This window comes from Diadema setosum, chromosome 1 (assembly GCF_964275005.1).
Source record: "Diadema setosum chromosome 1, eeDiaSeto1, whole genome shotgun sequence".
Lineage (NCBI taxonomy): Eukaryota > Metazoa > Echinodermata > Echinoidea > Diadematoida > Diadematidae > Diadema > Diadema setosum.
In genome coordinates, this window is record NC_092685.1 from 17,613,655 (window position 1) to 17,639,873 (window position 26,219).

Sequence of the window (26,219 nt, forward strand, 5' to 3'; positions counted from 1 at the left end):
CAGTACAGTAGATCGAATCGCCAGCACCAGCACAAATGTAATTCTACAAGCCCGGATTTGGAGCATCTAGCAGTGAGTTGGCACCATTGCATTATTCCACCAGGGAGGACCTCCCTATCTAATTGTAATTCACGTAAGGTAGGCCTAGGCCTAGATCTAATTTATTCCAATTTAAACACGACACGTGCATGATCGGTGATTGATGATATTGTTGCAATGTTGGATTGTTTAATTTGAATGACGAGCGTGGTTAATTCACACTCCACAAATGTTTTATGGCATCATCACCAGACCATTGATTCCACTGTTTGATTTCCAGTATTAGATCTATGTGAAAAAGCAGCTGTGCTATCAAATATCAAATTAGAGTCTATTTGATGTGCGTGTGCCCGCACCTCAACCTCGTCCTCGTCAGGCTCAGGGCCAGTGTCACGGGCCCTAATTAAAAAAAACATGTCAAATGAATAGTACAGAATACCATCACCATGATCACGTCACGTGATCACCCTGAACGCACTGAACAAAAATGTGCGCCCAGGACTGTGTTCAGCACATGTGAAACTTTGCAGGGTTACAACTGTACCACAACCAAGCAAACTGAATTGAAATTGGAACAACTTTTCGTGAAAATATCAGATTTTTGTATTAGGAATAAAGACTAATGTTAGATCTAACAATAGGTGTTACAACTCATCACAGTCACCCACACACGTCTACGTACCAGTACTTTGTCTATGGGAGCTGAGCATGGGGTGACAAGGTGTGGGCCCCTTCCTTGGCGCACAACTATTCCACATCGTTCGCGTTCGACGATGATAGCTGCAAATTTTTGGCATCGATCAGTGAACTAGTGGTACTATAAGAATCTTCAGCATTTTTCCTATATGTGAGTGGGATTTCATAGAATTTCAGTGACGAAATGTGATTTAAGCATGCATATAAACATTAAAGTGTGATGAGGTGTGGGTCACTCAAATATACTTGCATTTTCCCCCAGATCAAACAAACTGTTAAAGAGGATGCTTCATTCTGTGCTCCTACATGCTGCAAAACTCACCTGCTCTACATTGTACATGATCAATAAATGTGTATTGAATGGGAAATACTTGTTTCAAATACATGTATGCCCTCCACTTCCCGTACCACTCAACACAAGCAAGCCGCCCATAATTCGAGCGTATCGCCATCCAAAATTGGCTAAGTATGTACTGACCAGTAGCAAACATTTGTGCTGGAGGCTGATCTACAGTTGTAGTTGCACATGTCTAGTATTATCTCTTAAATTTGGTTGTCTATTTGCTCTGCTTTTAAAGGGGATGGCTAGTAACTGATCAGTGGGAATCAGTGGGAATGCTGGGGGATGATTGCTCCAATCCTTGTGGGATTCATTTAAGAGCACATTATATATCTATTGTTGTGTTGGCCTTAGAATCTGTTATAAGACTTGGAAACAGGAAATTGCTATGCTAAATCAAATTCTTGAGGCAAATATTGTGGATGCTGTGTGTGTGTGTGTCTGTGTGTGTGTGTTCCTGCCAGTAGTTTTTCAGCATTAGCAGAGTTCAACCATTAAAGAACGAGAGATTGTCATCCCATATAGGGTATAATTGATTTCATGTAGGTATGCCACTTAAGATTTTCTTACAACTGAAATTTGTAAAAGATTATGAAAAATCACAAGTCTATGAAAGCAATGATGAATATGTTTGGTATTCTTCTCGCATTTCAAGATGCTGGCACATGTACTGTATACGATAGCTTCCAGAAATTGCATGTTTTGTACTCCAGGTCAGGTGATGTGATGTATTCCTTTGAGTTGGAACTTGACTGCAGTGGCCCTGTAATCAAGACGCTGTTGCTCGTAAATGAAGGATTAATCGAGTGACTTGCACAAGTATGTTGTCAGACATGGCCTCCAGGGCTGAGTCTGGCAAGGACTGTCCCACTTCGGACTTCAACAGCCCAAAATCAGTGCGCCGGCAGTCTCGCAAGAGGAGGGGACGGAAGAGGCGGCTAGACCCCAACCCGATCTGGGAGTATGCCATCAAGTACAGTGAGGGCTCCGATTCTAGCCTTGATGAGGCGCTCAAGGACTACATGGACAATGTTACATCCCAGCAGCAGCAGGGGCAGAGTGACTCAGGTTCGGATGACACTGCCATGATGAAGAGGCTTTCGTCTCTCAATGTCACATCATCTAGCAATCTGTATGGTGAGTCTGATTCTGTCACAGAAAATCACACAAAACTTAAAAAGACAGGCAACAAGCGAAAGAAGCGCTTCAAACGAATGGCCGTAGAGTCCATTCCAGCTGCTTCCTCTTGCATGGTGCGCAGCTCATCAATGCCGGATTTTGTCCCAGAACTCTTGCACAAGCGACCACATGTCAAGAAGATGCAGCCAAGACAAAAGGAAGAGTTTAAAGGCAAGGGCAAAGCAGGTCCCAGAGCCAGAGGGGAGTTTGGATTTGACATCATTTCTGCCAAATCAAAAAAGACAAGCTTAAAGCCAAGAGTCAAGCCGCAAAATCCACTTGACCAACCTGAACGCGAGTCACATGTAGGTGAAGTGGAAGTAAGCAAGGACTTGCCCAGCAGGCAACCAAGCAAATCTTTGCCAGAGAGTGGGGGCTCGGTGGAGTCTCAATCCACCGACACCACATTGTCAAAGGAGAGGACTCGATCATCCAGCTCGGATGGAGCAACTTCCACTGAGGTGCCAGAGGCTAAGAATATGGACTGTTCAAGTAATGACAGTGATGTTACTATGGCTCAACCATTAACCCCGAAGAATGAGTGAGTACTTCTTTTCAGAGCATCTCACATCTTATCATCATACCAGTTTGCCAAGAAGAGCTTCACATATTCACAGTCTCTGATTAATACGTTTATAACAATGTTAATATGTTTGTGAGGAAAAAGATCTATCAATCTTGGTCAAAACATTGTGTTCTAGCACATCCTACATGCCATGAAAATTGAATTCTATCAATCAGATATATAAAGAAAATCATAGAACTGAATTTCTTTAAAAAGATAATCCTTTCTTTTTCAAGTGAGCATTACCAGTTTCTTATCTAATTTTTGCCTGGGTTTTGACGAGATATTCAGGATATAATGTAGGTCCCTGGTGGTAAAAGGAGCAAAAACTATTTTTTTTTTTCAACGGTGATTTGGATTTGAATGAGTGGAATCCAGAATATTTCACCTGAGATATTGCGATTGTTCACTATCTAACTGTTCACCATCCGTTTTCTGGTATGTGGTGTACATTAGATGTAAATTTGCATTTTTTGCATACAAGTGTACATCATCGTCCTGAAAATGAAGAGCTGAATTTTGACCAAACTTTTTGAGAGTATCAGTGGGAATGAGAGAATCGTTATTACAAATATTGGTGGTGTCCCTACAATAACGCCTTTGGGCTGGAGCCCAAGTGCCCAACTAATATTCATTTTTCTTTTCTGTTTATACATTTTGATCTTCTTCTTAAAAACTTGTTCCTGGATTTTGACCACACATGACAGGAATCATCAGTCAGGGAGGGAATCATAGTTTGTATAAAAAGTGGTGGTGCCCCCTGGAGGATTTTTAAGATGGGGGCCTAAATGTATACCCAAATATAAGAGGGCATAGCCCAAGGGGCCTGCTGCAAGCCCCGAATCTCAATCTTTTTGAAATGTTTTTGCATCAGATGGAGTGCTACGAAGGCAAAAAGTGCTGCTCATGTGAGCGCTAGACCAGGGGGTCTCCTCTTTCATGTTATAACTGGCCCATTAGCATCAAACATGCATTCTTGCTCTACATGTAGTATAAATACATTACATGTTCTTTGACCCAAGCCAAACCTATGCCTGCGTAGTCTCCTGTGCAACTGTTCTGTTTACTGTATTGCAATATCTTTTTTCATTGTATTGATAGATAAGTTTATTTGTCTGATGTACATTTCCCACTTCAGTGAGACAAGCAGCAGCTACATGTCATCAAGTGACGAGGATGAAGAAGATGATGGCTATACGAATGATGAGGGCAGAGAGGGTAAGAACCCTATTGCACTTGTTCTGCTCCATTGTGGCATGTTTAACTCTTTACGTGCCATGGTGGAAACCCCCTGTGTGCCACATTATTCTGAGACACGAAGGTAGTCATGCTTTGAGAAAGAATTTTGTTTTGTCAAATTTGTATAACTTCTGCAAATTTCTGTTAAGCTGGACATAATAGTGAGCAAAGTTAAAGAGGAATGCCAAACTTTGCTTCTATATAAATGCAATGTATACAATTCTATTTTAATTTTTTCTTTTGAATTACCAGTTGCCACATTACTGTAAAGGCATGACTTTTGCACATGAAATAGTGACAGAAACTTAGATTGTACACACAAATTTAGTTGGGAACACCGCTTGATAGTTAATCACCACATAGAATGCAAGCCGTATGTGAGAGGAACAAAAGCGCGAGAAACGCTTCTGTACCGTGGGATTAGCGATTTATCGATCGGTTTTGGCGGCTTTGTTTGTTGAGCAGAATATGCGCAGTTGGCACGCCATCGACTGAGCCGGACGTGCGAACGTGGCACATAAAGAGATAACAATGTTTGAATGCAGAATTTCATGATTTTGAACATTACTAAGTTATGAAATCTCATAGGTAGTTAAATAATGCCAGGGATGCCAAATTGATAAATGAAAATGTTACAACACCTTGAGACCACAGTATGTGTACTGTACCATCTTCTATGATACAATTGTATGAGTCATGGAAAATGGGTTTCTTTAGACTAAATGAAAGATTTAATCACAATTATCACAGACGCAAACAGAAGAAAAGGAGAAAAATGTGCGCCCCTTCAAGCAGACATTGAATCACATGGTTACAAATGTGATGTCATTTGCTTCGCAATTGGCTCCTGAGGACCAGTTACGAAAGAAAACAAAAAGAAAATCTGTTCCATGCTCGGGTTAGCAGATAAACAGGAGAAAATGAAAGCCCACATTGAGGCCCTGTCTAGAATATCAATTATCTCATCATACTTGTATGCTATATAAGCACAGAAAAAACCCTCGTGGAATTTTAAGTTTAAAGCTTTACTTACATTATGAAAAAAAGAAATGCATTTGGGGTTTGATTTATTATGAGTATGATGTGTGGTGTTTGTGTTTGATGATTTTAGACATGATTATGTTATTCATAACATCTGCAAAGTTTGGGGGTTTTTTTAGTGTTAAGATTTTATGTTTACACACAGAAAACAAAAGGAATTTGGGGTTCAGTTTATTGTGAATATATGATTTCAGATGATGCTCGATAAGATGTTGCTATGTGATGTTAGGATTTGGTATTATAATGTTTTGGTTTTTTTAAACGAGAAAGTTAAAGTGGAGTTTTTGGAAAAGAAATCAATAAGGTGTTAAATGAATTGCAAGGTAAGAGAATGTATAAAGGAGAAAGTTAGAAAAAAAGGAGGGAGATGAGTTGAAGAATAAGGAGGGGAAGGGAGAAAGAGAGAAGAGTGTGAGAGAGGGACTGTGTGATGTGCAGTAGGAGGCAGGTAGTAAGCTAGAAGGAAGGTATTGTTTACCATTGGGAGCAGTGATTTCAAAAAAGGTTTGCATTATCACATTTTATGCATTTTTATGTGTAAGTCAGTTGTATCATAAAACATCTTACCATATAAAAGTTTTGCAATAAAGACTAAAATACAAGGAGATATCACTATTTTTCTCAATAACCCAATACTGTAGATGGTTTAGTGTAGAAACAATTTTATAGTAACTATTGTTCACATTTTGTATATTTAGCAATACCTAAGTTAACATTGGTTATAATACTGATTAACATTTTTGCGCTGGTTGCTTCTCTTCTTAACTCACATTTTATGACTATATAATTGAAGCACTAACCTAAAGCTGGGTTTTTGTCTCATCTGCAAAATGGTAAATAATGCCTTTAAATGGCAAGAGAGAGGGAGAGAGAGGAGAGAGGGGAAAAGAGAGTGAGTTAGTAAGAGAGAAAGGGAAGAAGAAAACAGAAGAATGAGACAAAATTGTATTGTATTAATAGGATAGAAATGTATATTTGTTTATGCATGTATTTTCTTTTGTCAATTTGTTTATGGTTAAATGTAACTAATTGTTGAGTGTGTCTCTTCTTATGTAAGTTGTTACATGTTATTCTATATTGCCCTTTGTCTTTGTCTTAAGTGTCTTCTGTTTAATCCAGGAGGCAACCTAGGCTTTTCATGTTGCATTGTTTATAAAAAATATAAAGAATGTTGAAAAACCAAAAATCGTAAGTGGAGAACAAGATACAGTTATTGCATTGTGACTACAGTACATTGTATTAGTTACAAACATGGTAGAAGACTGACTGCAATATCAGCTGAGTTTGGCGTCATTTTTAAGGAGCACTTGGTTTACAAGTAGCTGCTGAATGTGCTTTGAGACTAACAACCCAATAAATTAAAAATTTGACATTAAAGGGTGTGTACAGTTCTGGTCGAGGTGGGGTTTTAGCTTTTAACGTTTTGCGAGATATTCAGAAACCACTCTATGAGATGTCAAAGAGCATGCAATTCTACGGGGTATCAAAAGTTTATTTGATGAAAATCGGTTTTGAAATGGCTGAGATATCCAAAAACAAGGTGAAACAAAGAGATCCTAATTAAAGTCATGGCCTGTCACCTTTTATTACTATCACTCTTTTGGATATCTCAGCCATTTGAAAACCAATTTTCATCAAATAAACATTGAGTCCTTTTTTAGATTACATGCTCTTTCATATTTCATAAGAGGTTTCTCATTATCTCACTTAGTAATGTTCAAAACATGAATCCCCACCTCAACCAGTACTATACAGTCCCTTTAAGCTAATTAAGTGAACTTATGATTAGCATTATTTAAAGAATGAATAAGTGATGATAATGGTGAGTAATTATTGTGCACTGTAGGGCCTAACTTTGTATGTATCAGTATACACACGTATTACCCGAATCATTTGAACCTAGCTACTTTGCGCATTTTGTACTACTAGGTAATTCATCTATCACTAAACGTCAATTTGATAGATAGCGTAAGCCAATATGCATTAATCTCCAATCAAAATAGAAAGGAATGGAATTATGAGGGAAAAACTCTTTTACTTCATCGTACACCTGTAATTCAAGAAGTGTGTGAGGGAATAAGAGGAGAGGGAAAAAACAACAACACTCGGTTGGTCTTGCAACTTATCCTAAGTAGATTTACAGGTACAATGAAAAGAAATAAAATGTGGGTGAAGGTATCTTGCGTCATAGCAAAGTTCAAATCTTTTTGGTTCTGAAGTCAATAGCCGGGTTATTGACTAAGGGGATGCACAGGGGTTTCTGTTTTTAGCAAAGTCTCAGGATTGTTGTGTCTTCTTTCTAGAGCGTTTCTGACAAGACTTCAATGTAAATTGCCATCTCAGACTCTGGTATTGTACATGTACATTCAGTTGACATTCACCAAAGACAAATGAGTGGGTTTTCATTAGTCATTACATGTACAGAACAGAAAGACATGAAGGTTTCAGTCATAGATGACGCAGTGTAGTGATAGATGAATGCAGATGTGTTGCTTTTTATTATTTGTTTACCCACAACAGCAGAATAATGAGTGATTGCTTTCATTTGTCCTGCCTATATCAATATCAATTTAACCTCAGTCTAACAAGGTCTGTTGTAAATTGAAGAAGCTATGCCAACTCTCAGAACCAATTTATGACTCTCCAAGATGTAAAGTGCCATCAATATTTGCTCAGATTGTTTGTCACAATTTTCTAAGTGCATGTATACACAAATTAATCAGTGTGATGTGTGATAATCATCACACTTTGTCTGGCCTTTGAATATCAAATGCTGTTGCTTTGTCATCGTGCCTTGGTATTCATGACCCCCCCCCCCAAAAAAAAAAAAAAAAAATGTGTTATACTCTATACTCCATATATACCATATTTAACAAGTCTACTTTTTATGCCTCCGCCACGAAGTGGTGCCGGAGGCATTATTGTTTTCGGGTTGTCCATACATCTGTCCGTCCGTACATCCGTCCACATTCGTTTACGCGATAACTTGAGTAATATTGAGTGGAATTTTACCAAACTTGGTCCAACTATAAAGTATGATGGGGCAATTACTTGATTAGATTTTGGGTGAAATCAGCTGAAGGCCAAGGTCAAAGGTCAAGGTCAAATCATGAATTTGTATCTGTTTACGCAATAACTCAAGATTGGATCAAGCAAATTTCACCAAACTTTGTCCAAGGATGATATAGGATGGGGCAATTACTTGATTCGTTTTTGAGTGAAATCAGACAGAGGTCAAAGGTCAAAGATCAAAGATCAAGGTCAAATCCTAAAATTTATCTGTTTCCGTGATAACTCAAAACTGGATGAAGCAACTTTCACCAAACTTGGTCCAAGGATGAAGTATGATGGGGCAATTAGTTGAGTAGTTTTTTATTGAAATTGGCAAGAGGTCAAAGGTCAAAAGGTCAAGGTCAAATGCTATAAATGTTGCTATTTCCCCCATATCTATGCAATGCCCAAAGGTATTTTCTTGAAACTTAGTGTAGACATGTACTATTGGGTCAAGATTCTCCAGAGAGAGTTTCATGTCATAAGGTCAAAGGTCAAAAGGTCAAAGGTCAGGTGAAAATGTTACAATTTCACTTTTCTCACAAATGGTTCAATGTATCTTCATGGAACTTGGTACACACGCATGCGCTGACTGGTAGGGATTATCTAGGGAATGTAGGGGTCATGGGTCAATAGTCAGGGTCATAGGTCAAGGTCAACTCCTCAAAATTTCACTTTTTATTATACCCCCACCTAATTGCCCCATCCTATGGTAATAAAAATTTCACTTTTTATTATACCCCCACCAGGAATCAGCGGGCGGTCGGTCGGGCGGTCGGTCCGTTGCAAATCTTGCGTCGCGAACTACTTCCTCAGTTTTCAACCGATTCCCATAAAACTTGGCACAGATGTGTGCCCTGGGTTGTAGATGTGCAAGACATATTTTTTGACAGTACCCAAAAGTATGTTGCCATGGTAACGGCATATTATGGGCAAAAATGGGTACAAATCTTGCGTCGCGAACTCCTCCCACAGTTTTTGATCAATATTTATGAAATTAGGTACAGATGTTCATCTAAATATGTTAATGTGCAAGACACATATTTCCGCAGTGGCAAAAAGTGCGTTGCCATGGTAACGGCATGTTATTGGTAAAATATAGGGCAAAATGCTTCATGGCAAAACTGCTTCATCAGTGTTCTTCCAATTCTCATGGAATTCATATTGAATGTTTGTCTTAGGATAGTCTTAGGATGACAGTACCCGAAAGTACGTTGCCATGGTAATGGCATATTAATGGCAGAAGATCAAGGAAAGATCTTGCGGATTTAACTACTTCCTCAGTTTTTTGACCAAAGCTTATGAAATGTGGCACACACCTTGATCTTGGTGGGAAGATGTGGAAGACATATTTTTTGGACGTGTCGGAAGCTGCGTTGCCATGGTAACGGCATATAAATGGCGGAAGATCAAGGAAAGATCTTGTGGATTGAACTACTTCCTCAGTTTTTGACAAAAGCTTATGAAATGTGGCGCACACAATAGTCTTGGTGGGAAGATGTGCAAGACATATTTTTCGGACGTGTCGGAAGCTGCGTTGCCATGGTAACGGCATTTAAATGGCAGAAGATCAAGGAAAGATCATTCCTTGGGTAAGACTGTCGTCACAGGGCGGGGGTATTAATCACCTTAAGTGATATTTCTAGTTTTATACTGTAATTACACTTTTTCTTCATACCTTGAAAATTACTCGGTGCATAAATTTTATATAAAGATCGGTCAAAAGTCAGGTAAAAGTCCTCAATTCCCCAAATACATGTACATGTACCTGCACCCTTAGACAATTATAGCAAACCTAGTGCAAGGAAAGTGAACATTCAAGACATTTCTGACAAACCTGTCATTTCAATATTTTGCCAGCTAGGTGAAACTGTCATCACACATTGTGAAGACATTGTACTATACACTTATTGGGAGAATCATGCGTTATGGCGGAGGCATACCAGTCGCCATAGCGACATTTCTAGTTTCATGATACGGGACTTCCCGACAATTTTCTAAGTGGTTAGTTTCATAATGTGGAGTACAGTAGTCAACAACTGAGATATGCATGCATGCATATCACATTACATTTATATTGGAATCAGAGTTGATATGTTTCCATGAGCACTGTAATTTCCAAATTGAACCAACTAGCAAAAATTTGTGAAAGTATATTGCCCGCAAAATACATTGCGTAACATACATGTACATGTGCAGTTTTGTGGAAATTACATAGATTTAGAGGTACACTTGTAATTCAGACACATGAAGTTCTGGTAGCCGGCCCCAGAAAGAAAGTAGTGGAGATATTACAAAGTGAATGCTGATAAGGGGATATCTTATGTACATTGTACAAGTGCATGTACAAATGTTGGTACTGTATACTTTGTACTATTTATGCTTACTGATTTGTTGTGTACAGTTTCTCTTGTTCCCTTTGTACATAAACCATTGAAACTTGAGTTTATTTTAATATATATCTAGGTAACCAGATTCCTGTTGGCAATGGATACACACTGTTTGTCCATAAAGAGTTGTAAAAGTACAAAATCATTCATGAGAGGCAATTTGTGTTAAATTCTACACACCTGTACATACACACACACTTACACCCACACACAACACACCAAGAAGTTATACTTTTTTGTGGATGTGATGCTTAGTAAACTTGCAATGTCAAGAATGTTACAAATTATGTGTCCTTTGATTGACTTATTTCTTAATCTCTGTAATCCATTGAGTCAGGTACTTACATTGTATTTATGTTATAAGGGAGTGTGAGTTGAATTGACACAACAGTTCAGCTACATGTACCCTCCTTTTATAGTGCAACCATGGGCATGTTTGAAAACTATCTCTACTTTATTCTCTATTTTGTTTGAAGTTTCAGCTTTAAATAGTTTAGTGCATACGCCAAATATATTTTTTTAAACACTGAGGCTTTTATTTTCATGAATTTCATGAGTCGGGTGCTATTCGCAAATTTAAAAACACGCAAAAATATAAACTCTCATCCTGACGTGAATGTGATGTGCATGCATACATTTCTCCGTTCAGTACTGTACTCCGCAATCGCGAATATAACCACTCGCAAAATTGTTGGGAAGTCCAGACGTGCACAAAATTAGACTTACTAAATATAAGGCGTATGAATGCAGTATCATGAGACCATCTGAGCATAATGAAAGTTAGCACAGCAAAAATCTGTGGAGTTTTATCCTCTATTCAAGCACCTTTGTTCTATGACCCATTATTTCATATTCACATCTTCTCTCCAACCCACCTCCACCATCTTTTCCTTTCATTTTCTGTGAGTCAGGTGATGATGAGCAGAGTGACTTCTACCACGAGCCAGGGAGTGTGTCGGGCATCCCAACGGTGGCACCATGGTGGGAGACCAAGACACTGGAAGAGTATGAAGATGAGCAAACCTTTCAGAGCATCCTCACCGGTAGCTTCCAGCATCTCTCCAAACCTGGTCAAAAAGGTAGGAATAAAGAAGAAAAAGTTATATAAGTGCAATTACCATCCATGTACTCTTTGATTTATTGTATCCATATGTTCTTTTCCATCTGAAGGACTTTTGGGGGGGGGGAGGGGAGGGTATTCATTACTTCCACAATGGGTCACTCCTTATTACTACACTCCAACCATGACTTGTGGCTAATCAAATTACCAGGGAAGATTCCTCGTACACAAGTTACACAACGTCACAGTTTCTCTCCTTCAATTGCTCTTTTATGGCACTCATATGATGTCATTCCAGATGGCAGATAATCTTATTAGCATTTTTTTTGATAATTTGCAAATTTTGCTCCAAACTTATGCCAGTTTTATGCTCCTGTCTCATTACTCTCACGTGGTATCTCTGTAATTTCTCATCTCTGTATTCTTTCCCAAATTCATTTTACCTTGATCTTCATTTATAATGAACAAACAATAGAACATCTTAGCTATGGATGTGATATGGTAATGATAAACGTGAGATGAATTTTATGATGTATTAAAATTCATAACACCTTCATTTTGTTTTGTTTTGTTTTTTGTCATCCTTTTATCATAATTTGTTTTGGTTTACATTTATGCACCATTTTCATTCCCATGACATGCGTTGAAATCGATGTGAATTGAAGTTAAAGACATACTGTAAAGGCAGAAATTTTTGCAATTTGAGCGACTGTGTACTTTGTCTAGCACAAAGTCTGTCACCCAAGAAAATATCTTTACAATTTTCTCTGTACATTTTCGAATGGGTTGAATCATTGGCTTCATCAGTGATGCCTCCGTGGTACAAGTGTGTGTGTGTGTGTTTATGTGTATGTGCGTATGTGCCCCAGTAGTATTCAGTTAAAGGGGAAGTCCGGACGATTATCAGCCGTTTCCCGTGTAAAGAACAATATTTCATGAACGTATCATGACGTATCAGGCTCGGTTTCCTCAGCTGAGAGCACCGCGAGTGCAGCCCAGCTACGCATCGATCTCCCATTGCACTGCTGACTGCGGCGCGGTATCTGCATGCCTGCCAAGGGCTGCCTAGTTGGCGCTACCGCAGGAGTCCGTACACCGTTTAGGAGTAATGTTACCAAGCGCTCTATTCCTTTATTCAAATTATCTTCGATATATATATATTTAAAATCTGTCAAAGATTGATATAAAATAGTTGCAATTTTATGACATTTTCATTTTATTGAAATATTATATGTATTGTAATATTGCTGTACTTATTTGTGTCCATGCCATCATTTACATGTACATTCATCGGCTTTCATCGGAAGTACGTCTGCTGCGGCCAAATGCTATCACAATCCGCGATCGTTTTTTTTTTTTTTTTTGACTTCCGAGTGTGAACAATATGAGTTCAGTCTGTCAATTTCAGAATTATTGCCTCTTTTGTTGTCCAAGACTGTTGAGTATGTCTGACGGTGGTAAATTACGACCGTATAATTTTGAACCGCGGAAGAAACGCAAGCACCAGTGCCGCCGCCGGTGGGGAGTATGACGAGGCTGAATTGAGTAGTATTTGTAAGTTTTGACGTCAAAGTTGTCAATTCTAATATCGGAGAACCATCTGGCGCACCTTTCCTGCTCATTTTCTGGGTTCGGAATGGCAAAGAAACTCTTCTTCTGGCCAAACGCTTGAAACATCGGCATTTTCGCGTGCGAAGAGAAGCAATAACATACACATGTAGATCATGCCGCGTGCATCCGCGGATCCGCTGCATGGCCGGAACCACGCGGTACGCTACCGCTTGCTCAACCCGTATCGCCGTTGCTCATGCAGGGCTCCCCGAGCCAGCTGACGCTCCAAACACAGAGCAATGTGGGGCTAATACGTCACGCCGTCACGTGATCTTTCTTGCCGGTGTACAGAAATTGAACAGTTACGATTCAAAATTAGTGATGCGAAAAAATCAATTGTGACAAGTTGGGAGGGTATTTTTTAATGAAACTTAGTCATTTTGGTCTTTGATTTATGTAGATTATGGTGAAATTTAATCAAAATCGTCCGGACTTCTCCTTTAAGCACTCGTGTGTGCAGTAGTCACTGTGCTGGCCATACGTGTACATTCGAATGAATCAGGCAGCACATCAATTTTCATGCAGGGAAATGATAAATCAAATTCTGTCTTTACCCTTCTGTGAATTGGATGGAAACATGTACATTGTAATATGAATGTATAGCGATTGCGCAGTACAAATTCAGGAACCCACGAAGGTGTTTTTGAGCCACTCAGCATGAAAAATTCATTGTGCGAAAATATTGATTTTTATAGTAGTTGTACTGTGCTGTTACCACAAGGCTGTGCAGAGGTCTAGTCAACCCAAATAACTATAATGTATGCAGACAAACAACTCTGCTCTCATTTCCCTCTCTCTTTGCCCCCATCTTGCTCCTTTTGAAATATCAACTTTTGATGGGGAAAATAGAAATTGAGATAAGAAATGATAAGAAACAAAAATACGAAATGATGGAAACAAAAATGGCTGCAGAAGTATTTTCTTCGCGTTTTGTCTAATGTTATGAAAGAGGCTTAATTTATCAGGTGCTAGGATGAAGCCTCCACATGTTGATTTGCACAAATTGGTTGTGCTTGCCGAAGAATGTTTTAGGAACAGTGCCTGACTGTTTCTTTTTAGCTTTTCTAATGTAGATGTGGTTGTCATGGAAACAGCAGTAATTGATGATGTCATAATGCCTGGGGCACCACATTAGTCTTGTTATCTAAATCAAGCGTCCCACTTGTCAAGACGCTTATTGGAATGGTAGGCAGGAAAGATATGTTACTTTTCATCAATACAATTGATTGTTTTGCTGATACTTGAGACTTTTGTTGAGAGGAAGCTGATCAAGGGGGTTGCCTTACAACGATACGGCCCCGCTGAAGTTTCTTGTTTGTCTCAAGCTTGTTGAATGTATTCTTCAGCACACATTGAATCGTAGAATGTCTCAAGAACACCAGTCGCCTCTGGCGCCATACTTAATCGTGGTATTCAAATCAAGTGTCTCTGTTGCCAAGATGCTTATTGTGATGGCAGACCATTTAATACATTGCTCTTCACCGGAACGCATGATAATTTTACTAATAATTGAGACTTTTGTGAAGAGATGGCCAAATAAAGTAGTTTCACGACAGTACATTGTAATTTTGTATACATGTATATATACATCCGTACCTACCCATCCACATTCCTCTTTGTTCGATTCTGTAGACTGTATGCTTCATCACGCCTTGAATATTAGAATGTCTCAAGAACAAATTGTTGCATTGGCCTCAAGCATTTTCAGTGGCAGTCACGCTCAGACCCTTTTGATTTGGACTGGATTAGATTTGCAGTTGTTAGCAGACATCTACAGAGTATCATGTTCAGTTCAAACTGTTATCTGGTGTGGGAACAACAAATGAGACGTACATGTGTTCAACCCTCTGAAACTTGTTTTTATGCCTCCGCCACGAAGTGGTGCAGGAGGCATTATGTTTTCGGGTTGTCCGTCCGTCCGTACGTCCGTCCGTACGCTTTCGTTTACGCGATAACTTGAGTAATATTTACTGGAATTTTACCAAACTTGGTCCAAGTATGAAGTATGATGGGGCAGTTATTTGATTAGATTTTGGGTGAAATCGGCTAAAGGTCAAAGGTCAAGGTCAAATCATGAAATTTTATCGTTTACGGGATAACTCAAGACTGGATGAAGCAAATTTCACCAAACTTTGTTGGAGGATGATGTATGATGGGACAATTACTTGATTAGTTTTTCAGTGAAATCAGACAGAGGTCAAAGGTCAAAGATCAAGGTCAAATCCTAAAATTGATCTGTTTATGTGATAACTCAAAACTGGATGAAGCAGCTTTCACCAAACTGGATCCAAGGATGATGTATGATGGGACAATAGACCGGTTTACTAAGTATGCACAGATCTTTAATTTTGCACTCGGCCGCAACCTCGGGCAAACAAAGGATGCGAGCCTGCAACGTCGGCTGCTGCAGCCGTCCCCGACACGTCCCCACATATAGACTTACGTGTATGTTGTGTACATGTGTGGGATGCATCAACTTCGACTTTACCTCCTGGCATTTCGTGTGGCTCTAAATCAATTCCCAACCTTAGATGAGGGAAAATTCTGCTGTGATCAAATGCAATTTGGACTACAGGGAATAATTTTCCTGGTATCGCATAGCAATTTGCTATGCATTTTGGTATGACTGCTATACAAAATGTAATTTGCATAGCAGTTTCATTACATAGACTTGTACACCATTTTGTTGAAAATGTATGTCCATCGACAAAGATTGCTATTCAATTTTGAGAAGGAAAATTATTCCCTGGACTATAGTTTCGATTTTATTGAATTTTGGCTTCGATTTTGGCTTCAGTAGTTCTGAAAATGGGTGGAAAACACTGCTGCAACGGAACATGCAACAGTATGACCGCATCACTTCAAACTTCAATGATTTTAAGCATTATGGTTGATTGTGAAATCTAAACTAGACAACGAATCTCTCATAATCAATATGTTTCCAAGGATTTTTTTTTTTTTAAAGTTAGATTCATACTGATTAGACCTCATGAAACAGAATGACGATTTTGACCTATTTTTCTATTAACAATAACAGTTAGGGGGCCTAGCCCTATACTAGACTACATCTAGAGTAGATCTAGACGTAGACCTAAAATTAAAAACAAAACAATGATAGACCTAACCTCCCTCACATTCGCAGTAGGCAACATTTATTTCCCCCGTTGACTTATTCATCACGACCCAGGTCTGGTACGTTGGTTTGTTGAGGTATGTCCGGTCGGCCTAACCTCACTAAGGAAAACACGAAAAGGGCTCGTGTCCGAAACCTCATTGAACTTCCGGCTTGAAACACTCCCATCCGCGAAAAGACGGTAGTCCTCAAATGACTTGTACCCCTTTAGCTTTTCCAGTCATAGTCAGTCCGATTGATGATCAGGTAGTTGAACACGTCAAAGAGTCCAAAATCCGGAATACTCTCGAAGTTGGATGTAAACCCAGCGAGCTTGTTAGGATCGGAGAACGAGCAGCCTACCAGAGCGAGCTTCTCCTGCAGTGACCGGCCGGTGTCCGCCCGGGAGAGGTCGGGATCGATGGGCAAACCCAAATCGGCTACGGCAGTTGCACTAGTTTGATGAGTTTCTCCTTGTTGTAGCCGCTTGTGCTCACACCTATATCCCTAAAATACTCAGTTAATTCCTTAACTGTTCAATTCTTTCATGGCTTGCTCGAACTTTGGCTAGAACTTGAAGCTGACGCCATCTCAAAGCAAGATTAAAGCAAACAAAAGTTGTCGATTATCCGCAGCGAGTAATGATCGTAGACAATACACGCGTGAATGCAGAAACAGTGTGGCGCGCGCGTCCGCGCTTATTTCGCTTGCCCGACTTAGTTACAATCACTAGGGTCGCGTGGGGTTGACGTCATCATGCATATCATTAGTAAACCGGTCTATTAGTTGAGTAGATTTTAGTGACATTGGCAAGAGGTCAAAGGTCAAAAGGTCAAGGTCAAATGCTACAAATGTTGCAATTTCCCCCATATCTATGCAATGCCCGATTCCCGAAGGTATTTTCTTGAAACTTGGTGTGGACATGTACTACTGCATAAAGATTCTCCAGAGAGAGTTTCATGTCATAAGGTCAAAGGTCAAAAGGTCAAAGGTTAGGTGAAAATGTTGCAGTATTACTTTTCTCGCAAATGGTTCAATGTATCTTCGTGGAACTTGGTACATATGCATGTACTGTCTGGCAGGGATTATCTAGGGAATTTAGGGGTCATGGGTCAATAGTCAGGGGTCAAAGGTCAAGGTTAACTCCTCAAAATTTTACTATTTCCCTCATATACTAGTATATGCAATGCTTGCATTATTAGTTTCAAAACTTAATACATGCATTACCTAATGGAGATTCTCCGGGAAATTTCCAGCCAGAAGGTCAAAGGTCAAGGGTTAAGGGTCAAAGGCCAGGTTTCAATGCCCCCCCCCCCCCAAAAAAAAAAAAAAAAATCTATTTTGTACCGTCATCACACTCTTTCTTCATACCTTGGAAATTACTCAATGCATAAACTTCCCCCAAATTCCCCAAATATGTGTACCTGCACTCTTAGAAAATTATAGCAAACCCAGTTCAACTTCAAGACATTTCTGACAAACCTGTCATTTCAATATTTTGCCAGTTATGTGAAACTGTCATGGATCACACATTGTGAAGACATTGTACTATACGCCTATTGGGAGAATCATGCATTATGGTGGAGGCATCAGTCGCCATAGCGCCATAGCCATAGCGACATTTGCTCATGGCTCCTTAAGTTCCATTCACCATGACATTGGAATGGAATGTTTTCCTGTGTCATGCAGACATTTTGTTTAGAATAAATATTAATCACATGATTTGGACAAATGTAATATACCCTAATTGTATTTAACATGTCAAGCTATCATTTCCACCTCCGGCAGGTTTTTTAATGGTTTAGTTATAATGCATGTACTGATAATTTGCGTAAACTTTGATGTTGTTTGCATCAACTATTTGCATTTTCATTATGCAACATGGTATTGTATGCAGTGTGATGGCCTATTAAAATGATTGTCATTTATGAACATGTACATGTATGATCACCATTTGTCTAGTGACATCTAATCTTCACACTATTTTGAACATTTAGGTTTAAAAAAAAAAGTGCTCAGTTGATGATGTGAGAAATTGCATATTACACAATGAATCTATGATAAGTAAACAAAATGTAATATTTCATGAACATGTTACAGTGTACAACCTTATACCTCATTTGTTGATCTGTATTTGTACCAGATTTCATGTACTCACAGAGGCTTTGGCTTTGTCACGGCTCTGTAAGATCTCCCTCCCTTCCAAAATGCTTTATACTCCATATATTTGGCTAATCTAATTTTTTTGTGAATCAGGACTTCCCAACAATTCGTGAGTGGTGAAATCCGTGATTGTGGAGTTCGGCAATAAATGGAGGAATGTACACATACACATTGCAGTCATGTCGAGATTAGAATTGATATTTTCATGTCACCTTCAACTTAAACTTTTAAAACTTCAACTTCCAGCTCACTGCTACCCCCACTTGTCACTATTTGCCTTCCCTACAATCCCCCTATGTTGCTTCCATCCTTAACTCTCCTCTTTCTAGGCTGTTAAACTACCAAGCAACAATCCCTACAAGGACTACGTACACACTGTGTTACCACAAACTGTCGCCCTCATTTACTCCACCATGCAAACCTTCAAGCAACACATACTTTTCACATGTTTTGTAATTTGCAAATAGCACCTGACTTGAAACTTACAAGAATAAAAACCCTGCAAAATATATGGTGTATATACAGTACCCCAGCCTTCATAGTTACTATACCCACCCATCTCCACCCCAGCACAGATGTGGTTATGTTTAGCTTCTTCTCTTCCTGCATGAATTTGATGTACACACAACAACAAAAAGTAACTCCCCCTTTATTCATGTTGGCCTAACTTTCGTATGAATACATTTTGAGAAAAATTGGTCGTGTGGATGTGGTTGAAATGATAATGGTAGCACTTTTTTTTCACAATGATGCTCTACTTTATAAGTCATCACTCTTATCTTCTTGTCTGCAGCATTTCAGTCTAAACTACGTGGCTGCCAAGGTCTGGAGGATCCCCAAATCATAAGGAGCTGCAGAGGAAGACTAAAACCCAAGGTAAAATTTGTGTACTGTAAATAATGATGAATTAACTGCACCTTTTTTCCCTTTTGATACCAGTCAAAATTTAGGGTGCGGTTTATATACTGTCAATACCTACTGCTTGTCTGCATTTAGTGTGCAGACAATGATGAATGTGTACATTCTACCACTCTCAGCTTGCCTGTGGATGGTCAGGATAGTTGAATGTTCATAAAAAGATGCAGCAGAGACATTTTAATCATTTGAAATTGAATGGCACATCATGGATTTACATCAGCAATGCTGCTTGGTACATCAATGGCAAGCCATTCTGTCTACATAGTGCTAACAGAAGAAACATTGTGCCGGTGGTATTTATGTTCTTCCTTACTCCCTACTCTAGCTAGAGCCTAGATATAATCTTGTATATATATAGACTGTATATCGCTTATGCGTCACTACCAGGTACTCTTCTCTTTGTTCAAACATAAACAGTCTGGGGCCTTGGGGAATAAACAGGGAAAGGATGTTTCAAAGCTAGCTGAAGTTGAATACCACCTTCATGATTTCAAATGTTTTAACTCTATATTTCTTTCATTTAATTGGTCTCAACTGAAAAACAATGATAGTCATTTTATGTATCTGACACGTTCGTTCAACCCTTCAAAAAGATTGCTTTTTCTCGTCATGGGGAAGATCAAATAAGATATTTAGTTTACATAGGAAAATACAAAGAGATATGCCCAGGCAAATATTTCCCCCCCCCCCCCCCCCAACGGTTGAAAAAAAGGAGTGCGGTTTAATACGTGGGTGCAGTTAATGCACCGCTATTTACGTTATGTGCCCAATCTCACTCTTGGAAAATGCATTGTACATGTACTCTCTAAGTGTGTGGGATTAAATGGCAATGAAACCCAAATATAAAGTGAAGAAAACATCAGTGAATATTGAGGAAAATTGGATGCTCCCTCTAAAAGTTTTGGTACTGCAATTGCAGGATAAGGAGACTGCAACAATTCGTGATGTCACAGAATATCAAAGATATAGAGAAAATGTAAAGAGAATTCAGTGTATTTTCATTTTCTCAAGCATAATGAAAGAGCACTTGGCTTGTCCCTTTCAGAATGCTGGGGCATAATATTACTCTCAACAGGGATGTGTACTTTTCACACACAAAAAAAAATGACAAAAAAAAAATTATGGAATTCTCAATCATGGTATTAATGTCCTCCTTTTACATCATGAATTGTCGTAGTCCTCCTTTGCAGTGATGGTGGTACCTAAACTTTAAAAATTAATAACCTTTGAATGGATTGACCAATTTTCCTCAAAACTTCACTGATGCGTTCTACTAATATTTCTGACACTTCCTTATGTAGTTTATGCAAAGGATCAGGATTCTATTCAGCATTTTCTATTTTTTTTTTGTGAGATTGTTACTCCAATCTAGTCCAGATTAGAAAGATACTTCAGCTCCAATTTGAAAAAGACAGTAGAATTATCAAATTTTGAAAAACTCTTTGGCATCAACCAATCTCAATCTCACTCTTCTTGTACCAACATTTTTCTGCTTTGTACAAAATTCTTCATGTATCAATGTAAGTTTCAAAATGTTCAACCCTCTTTTCATTCATTGCTTCCTTTTATCCGGGTGAAACAAAAGACAGAGTACAACATTGCCTCAAAAAATAATAATCTTGGTATTTACTTTAAGAAGTTCATGTTTAATGTATAATACCTTGTTTGATATTACTAAAATGATAATGCATGTATTCTTTTGTTTATGTGTGCATGTTCTGTTTTTTTTCTCCAATAAAAACATTAAAAAAATCATTTCTGCATTCGCTCAATGCACTTATTTATTGGAATTATTTCTCTGTAACAATAGAGTAAAACACCGTAATCCTGTAAACAAACCTACCGATAAATGTCTTGCAATGATTGAGCCTGACTACAACTTACTGATGAAAAGTAATAGAACCATATATTTTCTGCTTCTTCAGGTATAAACCTAATATGAAGCTAGTCCATATACAGTGTAATGTATAAAAAGCATACCAGTCACATACCACTGCACTTAGCTCCCTGAGAGAAGTACTTATGTAGCATCACAATAAGAGCTTATGTGTGTGTGTTTGACAACTCCCAAGCAGTTGCTTTATGACCAACATTTTATTTTTCTTCTGGAAGGCCAAATTGGGCAATAGGACCGTTAATCACAAACAGTAGCTCAATCTATGTGATCAATCGGTTATCTCTATCAGCCCCCCCCCCATATCATGCACACCTACATTTAGTGGACAAATATGATAGGTCCTACAAATATGTCAATACTTTGCAGTTTTGTTTTGTTTTGTTCTTCTGAACAGTGCAAACCAAAGTTTTTGATGGAATGTACGAGAATAGTCAAGGCTTTTATGTGTTGCTAACATTTCATTTTTTTTTTCCATCCCACAGCGACTGAAGAAATCCAGTCTAGCCACTTTCAATGAGAAGATTGTCAGATTTCTGCATAATCCATTTGAGAAAGAGTAAGTCAGTGTTACCAACTTACCAAGGTACTTCTCTTTAGATTCTTACGATGCACCTTTCATAACACTCTAATGAGTCTGCATGTCATGTTTGATTTGAGGTGGATTTGAAAAATAATGAGGAACATGGCCACTGAAATGTCTAAACTTTCTGAGATCCTGTGTAGTAGTTGATAATGGACTGTTGGCATCTAAATGCTGTGTGAAGGGTGCATGCTGAAATGGGTTTCATACACACAATGTGATACAATTTGAGACATCAGAAGAATTGTCATTACTATCTTTGGCAATACTTCTTCAGTTCATACCTGCAGAAACACAAACATGGTCAGACACAAAATTTTATCTTTCTGAATACAACATGTCATAAAACTTCAATATTCTGTGGAGAATAAAATATTTAGCATCTGCATAATATGATATTTCTGCATGAAATTTGAATTCTTAATCGCGTGGCTATCTTTTGAATACCATAGTTATAACAAAACATGACCATTTCCTTTGTAAAAGGACATTGAGCCTCCAACCCCTACATATGCCCCTTCTTTTGTCATTGATGTGAGGTAAGAAGAGATGTACAATGGCTCTAATTTTCAACACAAATTTGTTATTCTAGCCTTCATATGCAGCGCAGGTTAGATTTTGATGGCATGATTTTGATAAAATGAAGTAGGATACGTGTGAATACTGCCATGACAATTCTCCTGAACCGTAATGTCACTGCTTCTCAACTTGACGTAGGTTGAAGCTGCATTCGTCCAAGACAGGAGAAAGAAACCAGGTCTTCCATCTGGCCTCCATGTATTCACTGGATGTCCGAACTGAAGGAGGGGGTCAGAAGAGCAAGTCTGTGCTGACTAAAACGAGGTACAGCAGTCCTTGACGTCATGCTTGTTATGTCAGTTCCATCTTCAATACACAAAACACAACAAAACAAAACTTCATACCCTGGCGTTAGTAAGATTCATACTGACTTTAAAAGACTGTGACATGTGTGATTGTTTAACCTGAATTTGATGCTTCACATAGCAGGAGGTTTACAAGGTTTATTGTTGTTCTCTTTATATTTTCTCTTTCTCTGTTTGTCTTGTTCCTATTCAATCAGATTTGGGTTTACATTTACCAGTACATTGCTGCAGAGCATATGTAGCCTGTCATATTATATCCATGTTTGTTTTCTTAAAACAAAAAACTTGTGTTGCAATGTGTTGTCTGTCTGTATAAAACTTACAGCTGAGGTGTACCGCTGTATTTCAGGCACCGCTTTATTTCAGGCACTAATGCAGAGCATGTACTCTCTTTGTGGCTTCCATTTATTGGCCACAGATCGGCATAATGTATTTAACCCACGCTTGTTTTTATGAAAAGAAAAAAGAAAAAAAAAACAACCTATATAGCAATGTCTTGTCTCTCCGTATGAAGCTTACATCTAAGGTGTGTTTGGTTTCACAGTCACATTATGTCAAACAGGTACTATTTATTGCTTTAGTTTCTTTCATTTGAGTCTGAAAGAGGTACAGTAACAACATAAAGATGCGGGGGGGGGGGGAGGGGTCTAGTGCCCTGTGGATAGTGGCAAGAGTGATTACATATAGCCGTCTGATAATAATGCATTAACAGTCAAATATTTTTGTATGTTCACCAGACACACCATCAACTATGAAGGAGGAGGGGGTGGGGCAGAGATGGTTCTGAAAGGTCGCCAGTCCTTTTCCCCACAATTTGCCAAACGCAGAAGAAAGTCACCACCGCCTGGGACCCCATCAGAAGGTTAGCAGACACCTTCATATGGACTCTAAGAATGTACTCGTAAATGAACATAAGCCTTTTTTTATGGGATTGTCATACTTTCGTTTTACAATCACTTGTTATTGAATGCACAGACTTTCACAAAGAATAGACTCTTTGTTTGAATTAATGACTTTCTTATTCAGTTGACATGAGATTTACTATCGATATCATTACTCTCTTCTACATTTATATACCTCAGTCCTGCGAACTGATTAATACTGGAGGAATTCAAAACTACTAAACCTACCATTGTTATAGAGTACAGCAGTTTGACTATATTAAAATTATATGCTACAATGTGATATGTTCATGAAATAGAACTACTTTTATTGTATAAAATTGGTCCAAGCATGAGGTACACACTCTTTAGCTCACCTGAGTTAAAACGGCTCAAGTGAGCCATGATGATGATAATCTTGCACTTGTTGAGTCTGTTAAAATAAGAGCCACTATATTCAACAGTACCATCATTGTGTTCAATCAACAGGTGCAGTCGGGGGTGATGCTCTGCCCATCTCTTCAACCAGCATTGGCAGTCGCATGCTACAGAGTATGGGCTGGACCCCTGGAACAGGGCTTGGGGCTGACAGGACTGGCATACAGGAACCAGTCCAGGCGTACTTGAGGCCAAAGAACAGGGGACTGGGTTACTACAAGCCCACCTGAGTTTCTGGGGATCGTTGATGCGGTCAAGGAGCATGTGGTCCCTCTGCATGGTGGATGCACTCGCACCTGGTCCAGAAATTTGAAGTGAGAGGGAAGCCAGGATGGGGGTCACTGGGTTTTCTTGTTCTCTCCAGGAATACATCACGTAAGATCATCAGCTCTTGGCCCAAAGGCTGCATAAAACTCGATGCATGTCTCACTTGATACCATGGCCTTGCTGGTGCAGTGATGTAGACTTATTAGCTGAAACTCTTGGTGCTTTCCTGTGGAAAGCTTGTGATGAGAGAGGAATCCCACATAGAAACTGTGATGACAACAGGGCTTGTTTATGAAAGCATCCACAGATAATCAATGAACTTGCCAACTGCAGCCTCATAAAACTAGCTGCCTTTAGGAGCTATGCACAGATTGCTGTGATAGTAGGATTCAAGGTCTGCCAAGTTAATCTTATAATTATGTTGGTCTTATTCACTTCAAGCAATTGCAGCAGCACTCTGCCAAAAAAATAATGCTTTTTGAAGGAAGTATTCCCAGCAAGTGTAAATGCTTTAGGAACTCTTACCCTGGGTCAACTGAAACAGTTGAGACTTCAAAAACTTGTTGAACAAATTCTGTGATTGAAAAACTTTCTCAAGATGATAAAATCTTTCTATTTCAAAAAGTATCAAGAGCAGCTTAATGTGAATGCAAGTAGAGTTATAGGCCAAATTATGCTCTTTTCCTGTTGCATTCTTGCAAGCAATATGTCTATTGAAAACTTCAACTCAAATGTGCAGACTCAAGCGAATTTAACCTGCCGGGTAGCCTTTAATTGGATCACGTACCGTAATGCTGATATCAGAGTTGGCAACATTTGTGAGAGATGGTTTGTGCTGTCTCTGCATAGCCTGATTCATAAAATGTTAGCTGGCAGTTATAATATACCTGTTTGATCAGAAATTATGGAGTATGTGTGTATCTATTCTTACGTAACTCTTGCCGTGGTATTTGCATTCATTTTTGTTTTTTAAATCATATATTCTGTTTGGTAAAGGCAAGAATCATTGTTCCCTTTGTGCTGAAGCTAGTGAGGAGGGAGATAGCTTTCAGCAGTCAACCAGCATCACTTTCTGCTGATTAGGTATGATTTTCCTGAATACTTATTATGTAGGAGATGAGATTACTGTCCTCCCCTCCTTATCTGTACACAAGTCCTGAGGACTCGCTGTTTGTAGCCATTTTCTTTTAGCAGCAGGGACCTTCACTGTTTTATGTCTCCACAATACGAGGATATTACTTACTTTCATTCATGAAGGGGCTTGCTAACTGTGACTCCACATCATCAGTCTATCTATGTTTTGCCGAAGCTGTTTACCAGGTTCAGCATACTTTACGTATGCATCAGTGTGTAGAAATGAGATGGATGACAAAGTACAACCTTTTTGAAAACTCCATCCGTTTGGTTACTGTTAAACGAGGAATGTTCGCATGCATTGTAATTTCGCGAGCGCCAAGATTCGCGAAATTAAAATGCAAGTGAAAGTTCTCGTCTACACTATATGCATTGAATGCCAGTGGCAATTCGCGAAAGTTTCATGCCGCAAAAAAGGCCGCCGGCTCCAATTCATGAAAATTTCATGCCGCGAATATATCATGTTTTACAGAAACTATTTAAACTTGAAGGTGATATTTGTCATTATTTCTCATCCATTTCCTAAAGCATTCATGGACACTTCATGTGAAAATTTCTTCTTCTACTTCTTTCTTTTTTTTCTTTTTTTTTTTGGCAAAAGATGAGAAGGAGGGGAGGTACATTCGACTGATGACAGAAGGCAGATGGCTCTTTCAGTAGTAAAATGTAAATATGTGACCTATACAATTATTGAAAATGACATTTACATGCTATTGTAATTGTGTGAAATACAT

At 38.8% G+C, this 26,219-nt stretch overlaps 1 protein-coding gene across 1 annotated transcript; it reads left to right on the forward strand.

The window, feature by feature from the left end:
* Positions 1 to 25,157, forward strand: LOC140227777 (G patch domain-containing protein 2-like). Its single transcript, XM_072308178.1, has 9 exons — positions 1 to 72; positions 1,789 to 2,795; positions 3,958 to 4,037; positions 11,452 to 11,619; positions 19,280 to 19,362; positions 21,784 to 21,857; positions 22,599 to 22,724; positions 23,503 to 23,627; positions 24,136 to 25,157. Exons 2-9 carry the CDS (start codon positions 1,897 to 1,899, stop codon positions 24,312 to 24,314), a joined length of 1,734 nt encoding a protein of 577 aa, XP_072164279.1. The 5' UTR covers positions 1 to 72; positions 1,789 to 1,896; the 3' UTR covers positions 24,315 to 25,157.
* The last annotated feature ends 1,062 nt before the right edge of the window (positions 25,158 to 26,219 follow it).

Excerpts from the sequence above, each read along its gene's own strand:
- LOC140227777 (XM_072308178.1), top strand. The coding sequence starts at position 1,897 with ATGTTGTCAGACATGGCCTCCAGGGCTGAGTCTGGCAAGGACTGTCCC. Across the intron at positions 22,725-23,502 it reads TCTGTGCTGACTAAAACGAG|ACACACCATCAACTATGAAG; the intron begins GTACAGCAGTCC and ends TATGTTCACCAG. Across the intron at positions 23,628-24,135 it reads GCCTGGGACCCCATCAGAAG|GTGCAGTCGGGGGTGATGCT; the intron begins GTTAGCAGACAC and ends TTCAATCAACAG.